The sequence below is a fragment of the Dermacentor variabilis genome, chromosome 6 (genome assembly GCF_050947875.1).
Source record: "Dermacentor variabilis isolate Ectoservices chromosome 6, ASM5094787v1, whole genome shotgun sequence".
Lineage (NCBI taxonomy): Eukaryota > Metazoa > Arthropoda > Arachnida > Ixodida > Ixodidae > Dermacentor > Dermacentor variabilis.
In genome coordinates, this window is record NC_134573.1 from 71592950 (window position 1) to 71613302 (window position 20353).

The window sequence follows — 20353 nt, forward strand, 5'->3', positions numbered from 1 at the left end:
TATCACGAAGCTGGAAAATACTGAACTTGGCAAAATAATTGGGCGGAAATTCGCAACGTGGTGGAAGTTTCATGAAAAGGAAAATTGTCGCTCCTTTGTAGCTTCGCGCTGTTCCACGTGGATGACAAATTTCCTACGCGATGAATAATTTAATAACGAACGAATAATAGCGCGAAATGACGCGAAGGCGACACGCAGCTGCGCCGCATGTTTGCGTCGCCTTATCGTGATTTTGCGCTGGTATTCGTTCGCTATGAATCAGAACCAACTATAACCCACCAACAATCCTTAATAAATCCAGAATTTCTTCAAATTGATCGGCGTCTGTGTTGTTTTCTTGACTGCGCGTAACTCGTGGTACCTAACTAAAAAAACAAAGAGCACTTACACTACAATGTGCTGCCGCGGATGACGCATATTTTCATTCAAGAAAATGGAGTGCCCCAAGGGAGTGTTTTAAGCACGACCCTCTTTGTTAAAATTAATTCAATCAGTAAAATAATTCCAAGGTCAATTATGTATTCAATCTATGTCGACGACCTTCAGATAGCTTGCACGTCCTCAAACATACCAACATGCGAAGGACAAGTGCAGTTAACAATAAATAAACTTTCAACGTGGGCTGACCGAAATGGTTTCCGGTTCTCCCCACAGAAAACAGTGGCCATCCTTTTCTCACTCAAACGTGGCCTACAGACAGATCCTAGACTACACCTGAACGAAGCGGAATTGCCGGTAATAAGTGAATACAAATTTCTGGGCATAACTTTTGACAGAAAACTGACCTTCTTGCCACACATAAAGAACCTGAAGAAGAAAACCTTCCAATCATTAAACATATTAAAGGTGCTTTCACATAAAGGCTGGGGGGCTGATAGGACCTGCCTTTTACACATCTACCGCAGTATAGTTCGCTCTTGCCTCGATTATGGGTGCATAGTATACAACTCAGCTCGACCGTCCTACCTGAAGCAATTAGATCCAGTACATAGCTCAGGTCTGCGTCTTGCGAGTGGGGCATACAGGACATCACCCATAAACAGCCTATATGTCGAATGTAACGAACCAGCCCTCGCAGATAGAAGAGCCATGCTCACATGTGCATATGTCTTAAAAATCAGTTCACTACCAAAACATCTCTGCTACACCATAGTTACGAAGTGCCCGTCTAAGCAGCTTTTTAACAACAAACCGAATGCGACGAGACCCTTATTCTCCGATTTGAAGAAATTTGCAGGAATTAGGTATTCTAGACACACTGCCTGATGTTGCCTAGAGACCCGAACCACTGCCACCTTGGCACACCTTTCCCAGTGTAGGTGACTACACACTGGCACAATTTCATAAAAAGCAAACCCCACGGGAACATACAATACAAGAATTTTCAGCGCTAGACGAAAAGTACAAAGAACACACAGCATTTTATAATGACGGTTCCAAAACATCACTTTACGTCGGAAGTGCTGTAGTGCAAGATAAATGGGAAAAAGCAGTCAGGTTGCCTCAATGCGCGTCAATTTTCTCAGCCGAATGTTATGCCATTTCGGTGGCTGTATCAAAAATAGTCGAGATGAACATTCAAAACAGCATTATCTATACGGACTCGCTTAGTGCAATCACAGCACTGAAAGCCAGAAACGTAAGGGAACCTCTAATAGGAAATATAATCCATAACATAATAACTGCTCAAACACAAGGACACGAAATTAAGCTCTGTTGGATACCAAGCCATCACGGAATTAGAGGCAACGAGAGAGCTGACGCGTGCGCTGCTCAAGCCTGCCATAAGGATGTCAGTACTGTAAATATACCCTATGCAGATTGCATGAAGTTAGTAAACAATAAGCTTAAAGAAAAATGGCAGTGGGAATAGCGAAGAAAATAACAAACTACATTTAATAAAACCTATTCTGGGAGAATGGAGATCATGCAGGCATCAGGAACGTTTTATAGAAGTAATTTTATGCTGCCTGCGCATCAGACACACACACCTAACACATAACTTTCTACTGACAAAAAAAAAGACAAACCCTTATGTGAGAAATGTGGAGATGAACTCACTATAAACCACATTTTATTCTCGTGCACACAACTCGAATGGCTAATGATAAAATATTTTACTGTATTTTACAATGAACGCATTCCCTGGAGATAACCCACTTGTAGGAACTTCATCTGTTTTTAGCTTTTTGGAAGACGCAGCGATCCTAAACGAAATATATCACCGAACTACTAATTCTAAAAATTCTTACCCAGTTTTTTCACGCATGTTATGATGCACCTCACCCATTTCCTCAGTCCTGAGAAGAAGGCTGAGGTCTCCATTTGATTTGTTGGGCTCCTCAGAGTCCTTGTCCGGACAAGGACCTTCGCTGAGGATACCCAATTTTTGAAATAAATTATACCATGTGTTTGGCGCATGATAGCCTGAGTTGCCTATGCGCCAAGAAACCCAATACAATACAATACAATACAATACAATACAATACCATACAATACAATACAATGCAATACAATAAAATGCATATTTTTTAATTAGCAGATTGGTGTGTTAGAACAACCAGCAGCATCACGATGTACGCCTTCGTAGCCTCGCTTTGTTATGTATCTAGTGCACAACTGTGCCCTGATAAGCGTTAATACATGTCATGCTAACCGACGCCCAATACCTGTTCGCAGATTATTTCAGATTCCCTATCGCTTGCGCAAGGCGGCCGTGGTATCAGACCAAATTATTGAGCGCTGGAACGTCACGGTAAGTTCCCATCAGCGTGATCTTATTTATTGGAATGATAACTTGAATAAGGCAGGGCTTGTTGAACGAAAGAGTTTAAAGCGTCAGGATACATATCACCTTGGAACGTCCAAACATAGCTTGAGAGGCTAATCAATCAGTGCACAACAGGACACAATAATTTTAGTCGCATCAGGGTCTGATGGTTATACATAAAATGAATTAGTGAAAATATGTGCCAATATGCTGCAGCCTCAGTGAAACTGGAACTTGAACTCAATGATGAGAAACGTTAACGAGATCACGCACTCTAAGAGAGGAACTCTCATACTGTTAAAGGCTTTTTTATTCGGTGTTACCTGCCGAGTGCACTTTCTGACATAGGAACGAAAGTATATATTCAACAATTCAAGGTGACTGGCCTGCACGTTATTGAAGTCTAGGTGGTTACAGTATAAATAAAAAAAATATCTCTGTAGAACCCATCTGCGATTAATCCCTGAGTTATGCGAAAGTATTGGCACAGAACACATACTGACATGCGTCTAAATTGTCGATGCTTTTCAGTGATCGTTTTTCATCGGGCAATCACTGTTAAAAAGCTGAACAGGTAAATTAGTGCTATAAAGGACACATACACCCGAAAGGGAGACAAAGACGAGCGCTTTCTTGTGTCTTTGCACTTTATCGCGTCAGTTTACCTGTTCAGCTATGTAAAAGCAACTAGCCTCAATCCTTGTAGAATCACTGTTACAATGCTATCAATCGACGCAAGACACGCGTTCATGTATCGTAAGTATCGAACCAGGAAACGTTCTTTAATCAGATTGTATGCGCGACGATAATGGTCTTATTCATTCTGGAAGCGCACGTTAGCGCCATTATTTACGCTGGAATTTACAGCGAATCAGGTACACATAGCTGAAGCGCTTTACCCGTAGACCACATTTACGAGGACGGATGGCTGTGCTCGCCGCTATCGATGTGCTCGAGTGTTCCTTGCTTTTCTGGGCACAAGTATCTCCAACAAAGAGAGGTTTCGTGACTGACATTTGCGCCACTATCTGGTTGTGCAACGTCACGACAACGTGAAAATATTCAATTTCTAAATAGTAGACTGAGGGGAGCCTAACGTGGCGTTCGTTTTGCTTAGTCACTTTTGCAGCCAATCGCACGTCGCGTTCCTGGAGACCTTCTGATCCTCCGCGTGCAAGCTAAGCACACACGTCGACGTTGCGACAGCTCTACTGTTACAAATATTTCGCGCCCCTTCAGAACTATGACACTGCGGCGAGCGTAACTATTCGCTTATCCCTCTGCATGTCCGTAATCGATTCCCAGCAGGGTGTATATTTTCTGAGTTAATTTTGCGCGGTCGTCGTATCGAGGCCAGATAGACCGAGCGAAGTGTGGTAGTGTAGCCAACATACGCTGTCGCTTTTATTACATATTTGGAAGAAACACCACAGATTGAGCCGCAGATTGCACATGTATAACTGTCAAAAGGCCTTGTAACATTTCTTTATCTTCACGCCTGAGAACAAAGTACAATGAGCGACACATTCTCACGGACAAACTTTTCATAGACTTAATAATAAGGAAGGCATAAAAAGCGCAACGTTTACTTTCTTCACTCCCTCTGAACTGAACGTTCTCTCTCAGCTGGGGCACATGGCGACAGCAATACAATACCTATTGCTGCTTGATTGATTTTTTTCCTTCGGTATGGTAACCCTCGAAAGTTGGCTGGCGTGTAACAAAATTTTCCGACAGCCGTAAGGGGACCAGCCATGGTGGTTTAGCAGGTATGACGTTGCGCTGCTTAGTGCGAGGTTTCGGGTTAGTTTGCCAGCCGTGGCGGTCGCATATTGATCGGGACGAAATGGGAGAACGCTTGTGTATTTAGATTTAGGTGCACGTTAAACAATAACAACCCCAGGTGGTCAAAATTAATCCGGAGTGCCTCACTACGGTACGTACCTCATTAACAAATGGTGGTTTTGGTCCGTAACATCTTAGGATTTATTTCAATTTTTGTAAATATCGGCACCGAGTTAGTTGTGGCAGGACGGGCGGGAAGCGTTAGCAATCACTGCTTAATCTTTGCTCAAGGCTGGAGGAGTGCACACGTGTGCGTGAACTCTTGCTCACGGATAACTCAGTGTCGTGAACAATTGCCCAATGGCTGTCGTTTGTGAGCTGTGGCCTCCGGCTATGACGCCGCTGACGGCGGCGATGGAGAGGTGGTCTTAATAGTGGGCCAGCGATCACTACGCGAGGTTGTGGGCTCACTGCTGCGTTCATTTGGTCTGCGTGTTAAAGGCAGCATTGCGTACAGATCACGATCGTTTTCTCACGATGTTCGAAAGTGTTGTTGCGCCTTTTAGAGCGCAGCTCTTAGGCGCCCGTCCCTGCGGCGAGCGTCGGCGTCCTCGACGTAACCGACAGAACGAACACAGCGAAGGATGAAAGAGCGAACGCGGAGCGCAGCGGCTGATAAAAGGCGGCGATATCGACGACAGCGCGACGAGGGAAGCGGACGAGGAGGGTGCAGCAGAACCACGAAGCGGAAAGTGGAAGAGGAGGCCATGGCGAAAGGATGGCAAGAAAAGCGCAGTCCCGCGCAAGACGGGTTCTGCGGCGACGATGGCTACGATGGTGCCAGAGTAACGCGCGTCGCCTGTTCACCGATATGACACCACCGATACCATATATGGAAACAAAGCTCTGTCTGAACGGAGGCCTGTCTGCGGCGGCTGCTGTGAATCACGCTCACGCGTCACCCTCGCTATCTCCCGATTAGCGAGGCAGTCGCGCCACACTTCGCTCGTTTGCAACGTGCCGCACGAGACAGGTTGTCTGCGCCAGCGAATATACCGCGAAATGAAAACACGCCTAGAGCTACGCTCAAATTTAGCATTAGGTAATGTTGTAATCACCTATTAATTTTTCTATTATGTAAGTGCCGTGGAGGGAAGTCTGTGGCAGCAGGTGCTGCAGAAGGTGTCCCTTTTCGCCCGCTTTGCTCCGTAAAGGCGCGCTCATGCATGACGTGGCGTCGCAGGCAATGGGAAATTGGTTGCCGTTTCGCTCCTACAGATGACAGACGCCGGCTTTTTCGCTCAATAGGCCATTTGACGCTTTCGTGTAAAAAATACAACCCAGCGCCCATCGTGCTGTGTAGGTGCCCCGTATCGTGCTCGTGGAAGTGCCGTCATCTCGACTGGCCGAGCGCATGGGTCCGGTGACGGCGGCTGGCCACAGGTCTTTGGCCTTTTGCGACGGACTGCTGGAGCACAACTGGACCCGCCTGTATGCCTGCGATCCGCACGGGTTCGAGGGTGAGCCTGCCTGCACTCACGCCTCTGATGCGCGGAGGTGCTCATGCAGAAGTGCACTGTCCACATAAGGGCAAAGTTTACCTCGAGGCCAACTCTGATTTCTGTGTTCAAGTCCATGTGAACAGCAGAAATTTTCTCATTGGAAAACCGCTGAACAGGTTTCCATTAAATTTATTTGGTTTAAAGTAAGGCACGGTCATACCAACTGCCAGACGCAAAATTTTCAACCAAGGCCTCAGATTTAAAAAATACTTAACTGCGTAGCTTGAAAAAAAAATATGGCATAAAGCTTGCAAATGAATAACTGATTACTAATAACAGATATCGCAGTTTTGTAAACTGCATACGGAGAAATGGGATATACAATATGTCTAAAAGGAAACTGCTGCAATGTTAAAAAGTATATTGCTAACTTCTACTCCGAAATAAGTTGTTTATTGTAGTGAGGTGTATAAAACATCGATTTGCAACATGAAAATAATCTTTATTCAAGTATTTGCGTAAATAAAATATTAGCTGAAATGTCACCATCTTATTTTAGAATGTGACAATCACTGCTTAGAGTTAGTTGCATTGATTACCTGAGATGAAAAAAAAACATAAATGGTGCTTCACCAGGTCATTTCTCAACAGAGCGGAATTCCTACTATAATCTAGGCGGGATATAAGTATTGAATTATTGAATACATAGTTTATAACATACAAATGGCCATATGGCATACTGAACTAATAAGTGTCTTGAGCTGGGTTAGTTAAACAGGGGAGCATTACTTAAAGAAATGGAAATGCATTAATCATGATTATGTAGTGCTGAGTCTTACACTGCCCAAAAATATATAGCAAAGAACGGAACAAGGACGCAGGCACACGAAACGGAAACTGTCAACTCTTTGTTTTTCTTAAAGAACACGCTAATATAGAAAGTGAGAAAAAAGAAAAGGAAATGGGGGAGGGGGGACACTCATACGTCGTGTGACACAACGTCGATAGCCAGAACCACAAAGTTCAATTGCACCCATTTCATCCTGCCAACTCATTTTCGGCGTCTGTGAGCGTGACAGAGGAAGTGATTACACACCGGTTTTCTTGTTTTTGGATAACGAGAACCTCCCACAGTTATCTTTCGGTTTTGTTTTCACTTTTCCAATAACTGGTATTGTCTAGCAGAGGCGAGCTTTTGCCGTCGCGTAGCTAGAGGCTGTTATGAGCTGACACATATGCTTATGTTTCCCTAATATGTCATTTAAAAAACGTCTGGTATGACCGATGAACACTTCCGCCTGTGAGTGCAATGTGATACACCACACAGCTCTTGCATTTGACGTATTTGGTCTGACAGGGTTTCTTTTTTTTTGCGTGGGTTCTGCGTTCACTTCTTTGCACGTGCCTTTTAGTTTATGTGGGGCTGAGAAAAGCACTTTCACGTGGTGACGTCGGGCCGTCTTCTTTAGCACGTGTGACAGTCCGTACATGTAGGGCAAAATGTTTCGTCTGTCAGGGCTTTTCCTTTTTTTGTGCGTGGGTTCTGCGTTCACTTCTTTGCACATGCCTTTTAAATTATGCTGGACTGAGAAAAGCACTTTAATGTCGTGATGTCAGACTGTCTGTTTTAGCACGTCTGACAGTCCGTGCATGTAAGGCAAAATGTATGGTCTCACAGGGCTTCTCTTTTTTTTTGCGTGCGTTCTGCGTTTACTTCTTTGGACATGCCTCTTAATTTATGCGGGGCTGAGAAAAGCACTTTCACGTTGTGACGTCGGGCCGTCTTTTTTAGCACGTGTGACAGTCCGTGCATGTAAGACAGAATGCTTGGCCTGACAGGGCTTTTCTTTTTTTGTGCGTGGTTTCTGCGTTCACTTCTTTGTACAGGCCTCTTAATTTATGCGGGGCTGAGAAAAGCACTTTCACGTTGTGACGTCGGGCCGTCTTTTTTAGCACTTGTGACAGTCCGTGCATGTAAGACAGAATGCTTGGCCTGACAGGGCTTTTCTTTTTTTGTGCGTGGGTTCTGCGTTCACTTCTTTGTACAGGCCTCTTAATTTATGCGGGGCTGAGAAAAGCACTTTCACGTTGTGACGTCGGGCCGTCTTTTTTAGCACGTGTGACAGTCCGTGCATGTAAGACAGAATGCTTGGCCTGACAGGGCTTTTCTTTTTTTGTGCGTGGGTTCTGCGTTCACTTCTTTGTACAGGCCTTTTAATTTATGCGGGGCTGAGAAAAGCACTTTCACGTTGTGACGTCGGGCCGTCTTCTTTAGCACGTGTGACAGTCCGTGCATGTAAGACAGAAGGCTTGGCCTGACAGGGCTTTTCTTTTTTGTGCGTGGGTTCTGCGTTCACTTCTTTGTACAGGCCTCTTAATTTATGCGGGGCTGAGAAAAGCACTTTCACGTTGTGACGTCGGGCCGTCTTTTTTAGCACGTGTGACAGTCCGTGCATGTAAGACAGAATGCTTGGCCTGACAGGGCTTTTCTTTTTTTGTGCGTGGGTTCTGCGTTTACTTCTTTGGACATGCCTTTTAAATTATGCTGGACTGAGAAAAGCACTTTAATGTCGTGACGTCAGACTGTCTGTTTTAGCACGTCTGACAGTCCGTGCATGTAAGGCAAAATGTATGGTCTCACAGGGCTTCTCTTTTTTTTGCGTGCGTTCTGCGTTTACTTCTTTGGACATGCCTCTTAATTTATGCGGGGCTGAGAAAAGCACTTTCACGTTGTGACGTCGGGCTGTCTTTTTTAGCACTTGTGACAGTCCGTGCATGTAAGACAGAATGCTTGGCCTGACAGGGCTTTTCTTTTTTGTGCGTGGGTTCTGCGTTCACTTCTTTGTACAGGCCTCTTAATTTATGCTGGACTGAGAAAAGCACTTTAATGTCGTGACGTCGGGCCGTCTTTTTTAGCACGTGTGACAGTCCGTGCATGTAAGACAGAATGCTTGGCCTGACAGGGCTTTTCTTTTTTTGTGCGTGGGTTCTGCGTTTACTTCTTTGGACATGCCTTTTAAATTATGCTGGACTGAGAAAAGCACTTTAATGTCGTGACGTCAGACTGTCTGTTTTAGCACGTCTGACAGTCCGTGCATGTAAGGCAAAATGTATGGTCTCACAGGGCTTCTCTTTTTTTGCGTTCGTTCTGCGTTTACTTCTTTGGACATGCCTCTTAATTTATGCTGGGCTGAGGAAAGCCCTTTCACGTTGTGACGTCGGGCCGTCTTTTTTAGCACGTGTGACAGTCCGTGCATGTAAGACAGAATGCTTGGCCTGACAGGGCTTTTCTTTATTTGTGCGTGGGTTCTGCGTTCACTTCTTTGCACGTGCCTTTTAGTTTATGTGGGGCTGAGAAAAGCACTTTCACGTGGTGACGTCGGGCTGTCTTCTTTAGCACGTGTGACAGTCCGTACATGTAGGGCAAAATGTTTCGTCTGTCAGGGCTTTTCCTTTTTTTTGTGCGTGGGTTCTGCGTTCACTTCTTTGCACATGCCTTTTAAATTATGCTGGACTGAGAAAAGCACTTTAATGTCGTGACGTCAGACTGTCTGTTTTAGCACGTCTGACAGTCCGTGCATGTAAGGCAAAATGTATGGTCTCACAGGGCTTCTCTTTTTTTTTTGCGTGCGTTCTGCGTTTACTTCTTTGGACATGCCTCTTAATTTATGCGGGGCTGAGAAAAGCACTTTCACGTTATGACGTCGGGCCGTCTTTTTTAGCACGTGTGACAGTCCGTGCATGTAAGACAGAATGCTTGGCCTGACAGGGCGTTTCTTTTTTTGTGCGTGGGTTCTGCGTTCACTTCTTTGTACAGGCCTCTTAATTTATGCGGGGCTGAGAAAAGCACTTTCACGTTGTGACGTCGGGCCGTCTTTTTTAGCACGTGTGACAGTCCGTGCATGTAAGACAGAATGCTTGGCCTGACAGGGCTTTTCTTTTTTTGTGCGTGGGTTCTGCGTTCACTTCTTTGTACAGGCCTCTTAATTTATGCGGGGCTGAGAAAAGCACTTTCACGTTGTGACGTCGGGCCGTCTTTTTTAGCACGTGTGACAGTCCGTGCATGTAAGACAGAATGCTTGGCCTGACAGGGCTTTTCTTTTTTTGTGCGTGGGTTCTGCGTTCACTTCTTTGTACAGGCCTTTTAATTTATGCGGGGCTGAGAAAAGCACTTTCACGTTGTGACGTCGGGCCGTCTTTTTTAGCACGCGTGACAGTCCGTGCATGTAAGACAGTATGCTTGGCCTGACAGGGCTTTTCTTTTTTTGTGCGTGGGTTCTGCGTTCACTTCTTTGTACAGGCCTCTTAATTTATGCGGGGCTGAGAAAAGCACTTTCACGTTGTGACGTCGGGCCGTCTTTTTTAGCACGTGTGACAGTCCGTGCATGTAAGACAGAATGCTTGGCCTGACAGGGCTTTTCTTTTTTTGTGCGTGGGTTCTGCGTTCACTTCTTTGTACAGGCCTCTTAATTTATGCCGGGCTGAGAAAAGCACTTTCACGTTGTGACGTCGGGCCGTCTTTTTTAGCACGTGTGACAGTCCGTGCATGTAAGACAGAATGCTTGGCCTGACAGGGCTTTTCTTTTTTTGTGCGTGGGTTCTGCGTTCACTTCTTTGTACAGGCCTCTTAATTTATGCGGGGCTGAGAAAAGCACTTTCACGTTGTGACGTCGGGCCGTCTTTTTTAGCACGTGTGACAGTCCGTGCATGTAAGACAGAATGCTTGGCCTGACAGGGCTTTTCTTTTTTTGTGCGTGGGTTCTGCGTTCACTTCTTTGTACAGGCCTTTTAATTTATGCGGGGCTGAGAAAAGCACTTTCACGTTGTGACGTCGGGCCGTCTTTTTTAGCACGTGTGACAGTCCATGCATGAAAGACAGTATGCTTGGCCTGACAGGGCTTTTCTTTTTTTGTGCGTGGGTTCTGCGTTCACTTCTTTGTACAGGCCTCTTAATTTATGCGGGGCTGAGAAAAGCACTTTCACGTTGTGACGTCGGGCCGTCTTTTTTAGCACGTGTGACAGTCCGTGCATGTAAGACAGAATGCTTGGCCTGACAGGGCTTTTCTTTTTTTGTGCGTGGGTTCTGCGTTCACTTCTTTGTACAGGCCTCTTAATTTATGCGGGGCTGAGAAAAGCACTTTCACGTTGTGACGTCGGGCCGTCTTTTTTAGCACGTGTGACAGTCCGTGCATGTAAGACAGAATGCTTGGCCTGACAGGGCTTTTCTTTTTTTGTGCGTGGGTTCTGCGTTCACTTCTTTGTACAGGCCTCTTAATTTATGCGGGGCTGAGAAAAGCACTTTCACGTTGTGACGTCGGGCCGTCTTTTTTAGCACGCGTGACAGTCCGTGCATGTAAGACAGTATGCTTGGCCTGACAGGGCTTTTCTTTTTTTGTGCGTGGGTTCTGCGTTCACTTCTTTGTACAGGCCTCTTAATTTATGCGGGGCTGAGAAAAGCAGTTTCACGTTGTGACGTCGGGCCGTCTTTTTTAGCACGTGTGACAGTCCGTGCATGTAAGACAGAATGCTTGGCCTGACAGGGCTTTTCTTTTTTTGTGCGTGGGTTCTGCGTTCACTTCTTTGTACAGGCCTCTTAATTTATGCGGGGCTGAGAAAAGCACTTTCACGTTGTGACGTCGGGCCGTCTTTTTTAGCACGTGTGACAGTCCGTGCATGTAAGACAGAATGCTTGGCCTGACAGGGCTTTTCTTTTTTTGTGCGTGGGTTCTGCGTTCACTTCTTTGTACAGGCCTCTTAATTTATGCGGGGCTGAGAAAAGCACTTTCACGTTGTGACGTCGGGCCGTCTTTTTTAGCACGTGTGACAGTCCGTGCATGTAAGACAGAATGCTTGGCCTGACAGGGCTTTTCTTTTTTTGTGCGTGGGTTCTGCGTTCACTTCTTTGTACAGGCCTTTTAATTTATGCGGGGCTGAGAAAAGCACTTTCACGTTGTGACGTCTGGCCGTCTTTTTTAGCACGTGTGACAGTCCATGCATGAAAGACAGTATGCTTGGCCTGACAGGGCTTTTCTTTTTTTGTGCGTGGGTTCTGCGTTCACTTCTTTGTACAGGCCTCTTAATTTATGCGGGGCTGAGAAAAGCACTTTCACGTTGTGACGTCGGGCCGTCTTTTTTAGCACGTGTGACAGTCCGTGCATGTAAGACAGAATGCTTGGCCTGACAGGGCTTTTCTTTTTTTGTGCGTGGGTTCTGCGTTCACTTCTTTGTACAGGCCTCTTAATTTATGCGGGGCTGAGAAAAGCACTTTCACGTTGTGACGTCGGGCCGTCTTTTTTAGCACGTGTGACAGTCCGTGCATGTAAGACAGAATGCTTGGCCTGACAGGGCTTTTCTTTTTTTGTGCGTGGGTTCTGCGTTCACTTCTTTGTACAGGCCTCTTAATTTATGCGGGGCTGAGAAAAGCACTTTCACGTTGTGACGTCGGGCTGTCTTTTTTAGCACGTGTGACAGTCCGTGCATGTAAGACAGAATGCTTGGCCTGACAGGGCTTTTCTTTTTTTGTGCGTGGGTTCTGCGTTCACTTCTTTGTACAGGCCTTTTAATTTATGCGGGGCTGAGAAAAGCACTTTCACGTTGTGACGTCGGGCCGTCTTTTTTAGCACGCGTGACAGTCCGTGCATGTAAGACAGTATGCTTGGCCTGACAGGGCTTTTCTTTTTTTGTGCGTGGGTTCTGCGTTCACTTCTTTGTACAGGCCTCTTAATTTATGCGGGGCTGAGAAAAGCACTTTCACGTTGTGACGTCGGGCCGTCTTTTTTAGCACGTGTGACAGTCCGTGCATGTAAGACAGAATGCTTGGCCTGACAGGGCTTTTCTTTTTTTGTGCGTGGGTTCTGCGTTCACTTCTTTGTACAGGCCTCTTAATTTATGCGGGGCTGAGAAAAGCACTTTCACGTTGTGACGTCGGGCCGTCTTTTTTAGCACGTGTGACAGTCCGTGCATGTAAGACAGAATGCTTGGCCTGACAGGGCTTTTCTTTTTTTGTGCGTGGGTTCTGCGTTCACTTCTTTGTACAGGCCTCTTAATTTATGCGGGGCTGAGAAAAGCACTTTCACGTTGTGACGTCGGGCCGTCTTTTTTAGCACGTGTGACAGTCCGTGCATGTAAGACAGAATGCTTGGCCTGACAGGGCTTTTCTTTTTTTGTGCGTGGGTTCTGCGTTCACTTCTTTGTACAGGCCTTTTAATTTATGCGGGGCTGAGAAAAGCACTTTCACGTTGTGACGTCGGGCCGTCTTTTTTAGCACGTGTGACAGTCCGTGCATGTAAGACAGTATGCTTGGCCTGACAGGGCTTTTCTTTTTTTGTGCGTGGGTTCTGCGTTCACTTCTTTGTACAGGCCTCTTAATTTATGCGGGGCTGAGAAAAGCACTTTCACGTTGTGACGTCGGGCCGTCTTTTTTAGCACGTGTGACAGTCCGTGCATGTAAGACAGAATGCTTGGCCTGACAGGGCTTTTCTTTTTTTGTGCGTGGGTTCTGCTTTCACTTCTTTGTACAGGCCTTTTAATTTATGCGGGGCTGAGAAAAGCACTTTCACGTTGTGACGTCGGGCCGTCTTTTTTAGCACGTGTGACAGTCCGTGCATGTAAGACAGAATGCTTGGCCTGACAGGGCTTTTCTTTTTTTGTGCGTGGGTTCTGCGTTCACTTCTTTGTACAGGCCTCTTAATTTATGCGGGGCTGAGAAAAGCACTTTCACGTTGTGACGTCGGGCCGTCTTTTTTAGCACGTGTGACAGTCCGTGCATGTAAGACAGAATGCTTGGCCTGACAGGGCTTTTCTTTTTTTGTGCGTGGGTTCTGCGTTCACTTCTTTGTACAGGCCTTTTAATTTATGCGGGGCTGAGAAAAGCACTTTCACGTTGTGACGTCGGGCCGTCTTTTTTAGCACGTGTGACAGTCCGTGCATGTAAGACAGAATGCTTGGCCTGACAGGGCTTTTCTTTTTTTGTGCGTGGGTTCTGCGTCCACTTCTTTGTACAGGCCTTTTAATTTATGCGGGGCTGAGAAAAGCACTTTCACGTTGTGACGTCGGATAACTTTTTTAGCACGTGTGACAGTCCGTGCATGTAAGGCAACATGTTTGGCCTGACAGGGCTTTTCTTTTTTTGTGAGTGGGTTCTGCATTCACTTCTTTGCACAAGCCTTTTAATTTATGCTGGGATGAGAAAAGCACTTTCACTTTGTGACGTAGGGCTGTCTTTTTTCGCACGTGTGACAGTCCGTGTATGTAAGGCAAAATGTTAAGTCTGACAGGGTTTTTTTTCGTTGTGCGTGGGATCTGCGTTCACTTCCTTGCACATGCCTTTTAATTTATGCGAGGCTGAGACGTCGGGCAGCCTTCTTTAGCAAGTAGTCCGAGCAATAAAGCAAAATGTTTGGCCTGACAGGGTTTTTTTCTTTCCCTTTTTCTGTTTTGTTTTCGGGTTTTTTTTTTTTTGCCCTGATTTCTGGCAGCATCTGTTCGCATTTGTATCTTGAAAGTGATCGTCCTACGTGACGGACGGACGGTTTTCTCGTTGTGCAGGCACAGAAGTGCTTACTCGTTTAAAACGCAAAGAGAAATATGGTAAGCTCTCGCAACCTAGAAAGGGACCAGACGGTAAGCTCTCCTCTATCACGCTCGCAGAAGGCGAAATCGAATTTGCAGGACAGAAGGGGTGCGATTCACGTCTGTCGTTCTGGCTATCGCATTGTCACCTAGAATATCAGTGTCCACCCCCCTCCTTTTCTTTTACTTTGCATATTAACATGTTCCTCAACAAAAATAAAAAGTTTCCCGGCCACGGCGACCGTATTTATATGCGGGCGAAATGCGAAGACACCCGTGTACATAGATTTAGGTGTACGTTAAAGAACCCCAGGTGGTCCAAATTTCCTGAGTCCCTCACTACGGCGTGCCCCATAATCAGGTCGTGGTTTTGGCACGTAAAACGCCATAATTAAAAAAAGAAGATGAAAAGTTGGTAGCTTGCGCTTTGTCCATCTGGAGTCCTTGCTCGCTTCTTGTGATATTTTCTGTGAGTGTAAAACTCAACGCAAGATAATTATGAATGTACATCAACTAGCCTCTTTCATTGCTCTTCTTAATGAAATACATTGTTTTCCAATTAATATTTTCCTAATTAACATAGGAGCTAATCAGCTTTTGTACGCATGCAATGAATAACGAATTCAAGCAAGCGAGTTCTTAAGGCACTTAGAGTTTACGAACGAGCACCAGTTTCACGCTAAGCATCATTAAAGCAAAGTGCGCTTTTGTTCCAATGCTTTTTGAACAAATCGCCCTTATAAGCAGTGCAGGATCAGTTTAACTAACACTCCTCTTCTTTTTGCCGCACATATTTGGAACAGCAGATGAAACGTAGCCTCCCAGGAAGATAGAGATTTGAAATTAGCGAAAGTGGTCGAAGCGATGCCATTGGGGTGAACGTTCCGGCGAAGGTCTTCGTCAAGCTGCACACGAAGATAAGTCGGAACGTTCGCTTGGCTCCAGAGAAATCTCTTCTTCAACCACTATTGATCATTTCATCGAGAAATAATGAGGGGACCGGAGGCACTCGAGTTTTGCACCACACGAAGGGAAACGAGAATGGGCGAGAAGATAACTTGCCGCTGATGGGCAGCGAACCTACCCGCACCAAGTTATCTGTTTGTGCACTTTAATTTCCCTTTAAGCTATAATTTTTTTTACATTTCAATTAAACATAACAATCAGCCTTCCCTGCGCTTTCTGTGGCTTCATTTTCTTGCAGGTTACTTCATGTGGTTGCTGATCATTTGAAAATGCATATGTCGAAATTGGTGCCAGCCTCAGATAATCGCTTTCGACGAGTTATAGAAGTTATGTCGTGAGTGTTATTGACCCCATGCTTTGCTCCAAAACATGCGAAAATGCACTTTTCAGGAACTCAGACGCAGAAGAGGCGGGTACTAGGAGGTGGAACAGGTCCGACGGGACAATACATAGATGGCACCAACCTCATAAGCAGCACCTGGTAAGAATTCAGCCGCTGTAATGCAACCGAATTACCAGAAGTAAATGTGTTTCCATTACGGTTTCAATTGAGTGTGCCACGCACATCTTATAATTTGGCTGCTTGCTTGTACTTGGTGTTCGGCTGGACAACCTGGGGTGCTGAGGGTGACATGACGCATTAATTAAGGACATGCCAAAACAAAACAACGCCCGCTAATATCATCCTACACTGTAAACCTGTTTACAGTCTTCGGGGTCCTGAAGCGTACAGTTTGGTCTATCACACACACCCTTACGCCTGTGAGGGTGCAAGGGTGTGAGGGTGTGATTTATCATTCAGAGGCGTAAATCATAATTATCGCCTCTTAATGCTAACCCACTGAAGCCCTGAAATCTTAATTCGGCATGCACGTTGTTTCGAGATTGATTTGGTATAGTTTACCGCAGGTAAGGAATAAGCTGAGAACAAAATATTTATGAGGGGCGCTACCAAATGAAAACATTAGAAAAGAAACAAGTTCACTTGAACCTCGTTATAACGAAACGGCTTAGAATGAAATAATCTACCCAACGAAGTAATTGCGATTCCCCTCGAAATCTCCATAGATACCCATGTATTTAAAACCTCGTTTTAACAAACTGGAATTGTTCTTCCAGTTGACATAGCGAACTAGATTAATCTCCGAATGTAAAAATACCCACCGTTTCGAACCCAGCATGTCGCTTCCCACCGGGTTCCGCATTCGTTCAGCGCGGCAGTTCAAAATTCCCGCGTCGAATACACCGTCGAGGAGCACTGTCTTCCTCACCGCCGCGCGTAGCCGCGCGCACAGTGGCCGTGCACAAGCATCGTTCCTCTATCTCGCTGCGCCATGTACCCTGGTGGGGCTATGCTCACCACCCACTTTCCGAAACAGCAATCGCTGAGGCTACGCCTAGCTGCGCCGCGCCACATATCATGATGGTAAAGTGTACTCGAAGGGGTTAGTGCGTTCTGGGGTAGCAGGCGCCATGCTTGCCGTGAGGCGGCAAGTGTGGACCGATCCGGCACTTGCATGCCAGCCCAAGAGACAGCAGCGCGCCGCCAACATCCGTCCATCCGTCGCTCGTTCCTGCTCTTAGTCGTGCTGGTTGTACGCCGCTAGCGCTTACGTCGAAGTTTGTGTTGTTTGTGTTCTATTTTTCTTAGTTTATGTAGTCCGAAAGACGCGTTGTTTAAAATAACGGTTTCACTTTCCCTGAGGTGTTCCAGTTTGAATTATACACAGCGGCTGTCATCGAAAGATAAAGAGCTGAATACCTTTGATTACTTACCTAATTATTAAATCCCTTTTTATTATCCAACTGTAACACAATTCAAGCAATTAAAATGTATGACTAATAAATAAATAAATAAATAAATAAATAAATAAATAAATAAACAAATAAATAAATTGTAGTGTTGGCTGGCATTATTCATATCGTCTAAATAACTGAGTAATTACGTAAATAATCATTTTGTAATTAGTTAATTTTGCTATTGTAATAGAATGTTGATCCTGTGACATTTAGAAATGAAGTAGCCAGTCTGTTTACATAATATTCATGTATTATTTAAGCGATATCTGCATACGAAGGAGGAGGTTTTCATTGATACATTTTTTCACGTGTCACACATAATTGTAGAAGTTGCATGTGCATTTCGAGAGTTGTCCTCTGCATGTTCAAACAGTTCTCTAACGGATCCTCAGCCACGATCCGTTAGAGACCTACTTCAGGGTTTTCAGACAATCATGTGAATCAAATGATCATGCTAACGCAGTTCCTCATTTTTTAAAGCTGCTTGACATTTTATAACCCCGCACTAGCAGTCAGCTCTGGCAATGAAGAGCTTGACGAAGAAATGAGCTCGGTTCTTGAGCCTTGTGATGGCTCCACACGAGAAGCCAGAGTTGATGATTTGGACAATGCCGTCGAAACAGCTAGGGACGTGTTAGCAAGTAAAAAGCTGCAGATTCTTAAGCGCTATGTATGCTAATGCGATGTATGCTAGCCCATGCTCTGGTGGCGTAATCTCGTGGCTTTCAGCGTCAAGTGCGCAAACCGCGATTCTCCCCTGAGCAGTGTCCCATATTATAGTGCACTATAATGATTAAGCTTGAACGCGGCGTGCTAAAGACTAACTTCTCTATCTCACTGCGGCGCGCCGCGCTGTGCTGACGCAGCTAGGCGTGCGCTCCGAGAGTGCGCGCCTCGGCTTGGCTTGACCGGCTCGAGCCGGCCAAGCCAAGCCGGCGCGCTGCCTCAGCGGAGTCTCAGGTACACGAGAAAGCGGCATATCAGATAGTTCCGCTTTCAACGGCCTAACGCGTCCGGGTTTACGGCCGTGGTACTGGCGCTGTGTCAAGCTCTGTCGGCCATATACTTAGACGGGTTTCACGACAGTATGGGCGAGCCAAGTTGAAAGCGGAAGCGAAAGACCGTCACATCGGAACATAAGGACGCTATCATAACGGCTGCCGCGTAAAGTGCTAAAAAGTCGCATGTTGCAGAGGACAGAGTGTCTTGCTGTTGTTTTACTGAATTTTCATCGCTTACGCCGCGGCGCCGCGGTTCTGCGGGGCACAGATCAACAGTCTTCCTTGCATGTTTAAAGTTGTTCATACCGCTGCACGCACACTGCGGTCAATTGCAATGGGTTGTATGGCAAGCTAGTGGATAAAATGAAGTAATTTCGGCTTCCCCTTCAACTTAATTATACCGAGGTTCAAGTGTATACTCATGGTCCAATAAGTCATCGATTGGGGCTAGTCGGTAGGATAAAATTTTGTTTATGGCGCTTTGCTGTTCACACGAAGGACAAAACAAATGAAATGGGCACGCACCCGTGCGCAAAAATTCAACTGTTCATTGTTTGCTAGCACACGTCAAGTATATACAAGATTGAGTGACTGAAAGTGAATACGAAACAGGAAATCAAAGATGAAAATAAAAATCATTTAGGCACTTCTGATTTCACATTGACAATTATTGCTTCATCGAATGCTCGCCCATGGATTTGAAAGTTGTTTCTCCCAGCACCGCATACGTTGTACCAACGTGGTCTCCCAAGTCATTGCGTAACATTAAATATGCTTCCGAAATATCACGTGCTTTTTTAGAGCTGCAGCAAGCCAAACCCTTCGTTTAGTTGAATACTGGCACGCAGCTGCATCGGGTGCAGTGTGTCGCCGAATTCACTCACGACTGGATCCATTTCTACCGCATACCTGTAATCTCTTAACCTGACATTAAGACACTGGCTTTTCCTGTCCTATGTATTTCTTTATTGGGATTATTACTTATGAGGTTATTATTATTTATCATTTAATATGTTTTTTTATGACTCTGTGAACAGTACAGTGCAGTAAAAAGTACGATAGTCACCGTTCCAGTTGCTTCGGCTGTTCACCAGATTTACAATGAGAAGGACCTTTCCCTTCTTCGCTCTCTAAAACTTGGTAAACTCTCGGAATTATCGGGTAAAGTTTTACCTGCTTGGCACAAGGACACAGGTTCGGTTCCTAGCCTCTGCAGTCGCTTAACATTTAAACTGGAGTGGAACACAATCATTCTTGTGTGTTGCTTTTTTAGTGCAATATAAAGGACTCATGTATGACGGAACTAGCTCAGGCACCTGCGTAATGGTTTACTACGAAGCACCGACGTTATCTTAGAACCTAAAAAGAGAAGAAGGAAGAACCTATAAGTCATTGTGGGAGGGCGCGGGTGTCCTAGATTTTGATCACAATTTTGAAGTTGTAAATTCTACCACGCTTCAAAGTGCTTCGGTACCTGCCTTAGAACGTTCAGCACATGTACTCTACTATCATCGTCCAGGCCGTGGGCGTCAGCAGTGGCGGAGGCACTATGGAGCCCTAATAAGCAAACGGATTTGCTTGGCGTCGAAGGCAGGCTGGCGCAAATGCGTTGCCTCATGCTCAAGTAAGTATGCTCAGAGTGCCCTCACTAACGCTTCCGAATCCATAAAAAAAAGATTGCGTGGTCTGAGTGAGACTTCGGAGGCTGGTATGGCTACTCTTAGCAAAGTACGCAGCTAAACGCAATTCCACTGAAAAGTGAAGCATATTAGCGGATGTCGTAACACATCGCCGAGTAAAGTTTTAGCTACCATCAAGACAGACAAATATATTCGACTCAAGGGAAACGCGGAAGGTTGAATGGCATAACACGCTAATAGATAGGCTGGAGGATGTAAAACCTGTGTTAAGATGATATATATATATATATATATATATATATATATATATATATATAT

The 20353-nt window shown here is 45.4% G+C and overlaps 1 protein-coding gene across 1 annotated transcript in view; it reads left to right on the plus strand.

Moving 5' to 3' along the window:
• The window catches only part of LOC142584856 (beta-hexosaminidase subunit beta-like), a 44449-nt gene that overhangs the window by 21147 nt on the left and 2949 nt on the right, over nt 1–20353 (plus strand). The window contains exons 7-10 of the mRNA XM_075695165.1: nt 2680–2755; nt 5919–6075; nt 15985–16075; nt 19915–20019. Of these exons, the coding sequence (XP_075551280.1) occupies nt 2680–2755; nt 5919–6075; nt 15985–16075; nt 19915–20019 (429 nt within the window). The remainder of the gene's footprint in view (nt 1–2679; nt 2756–5918; nt 6076–15984; nt 16076–19914; nt 20020–20353) is intronic.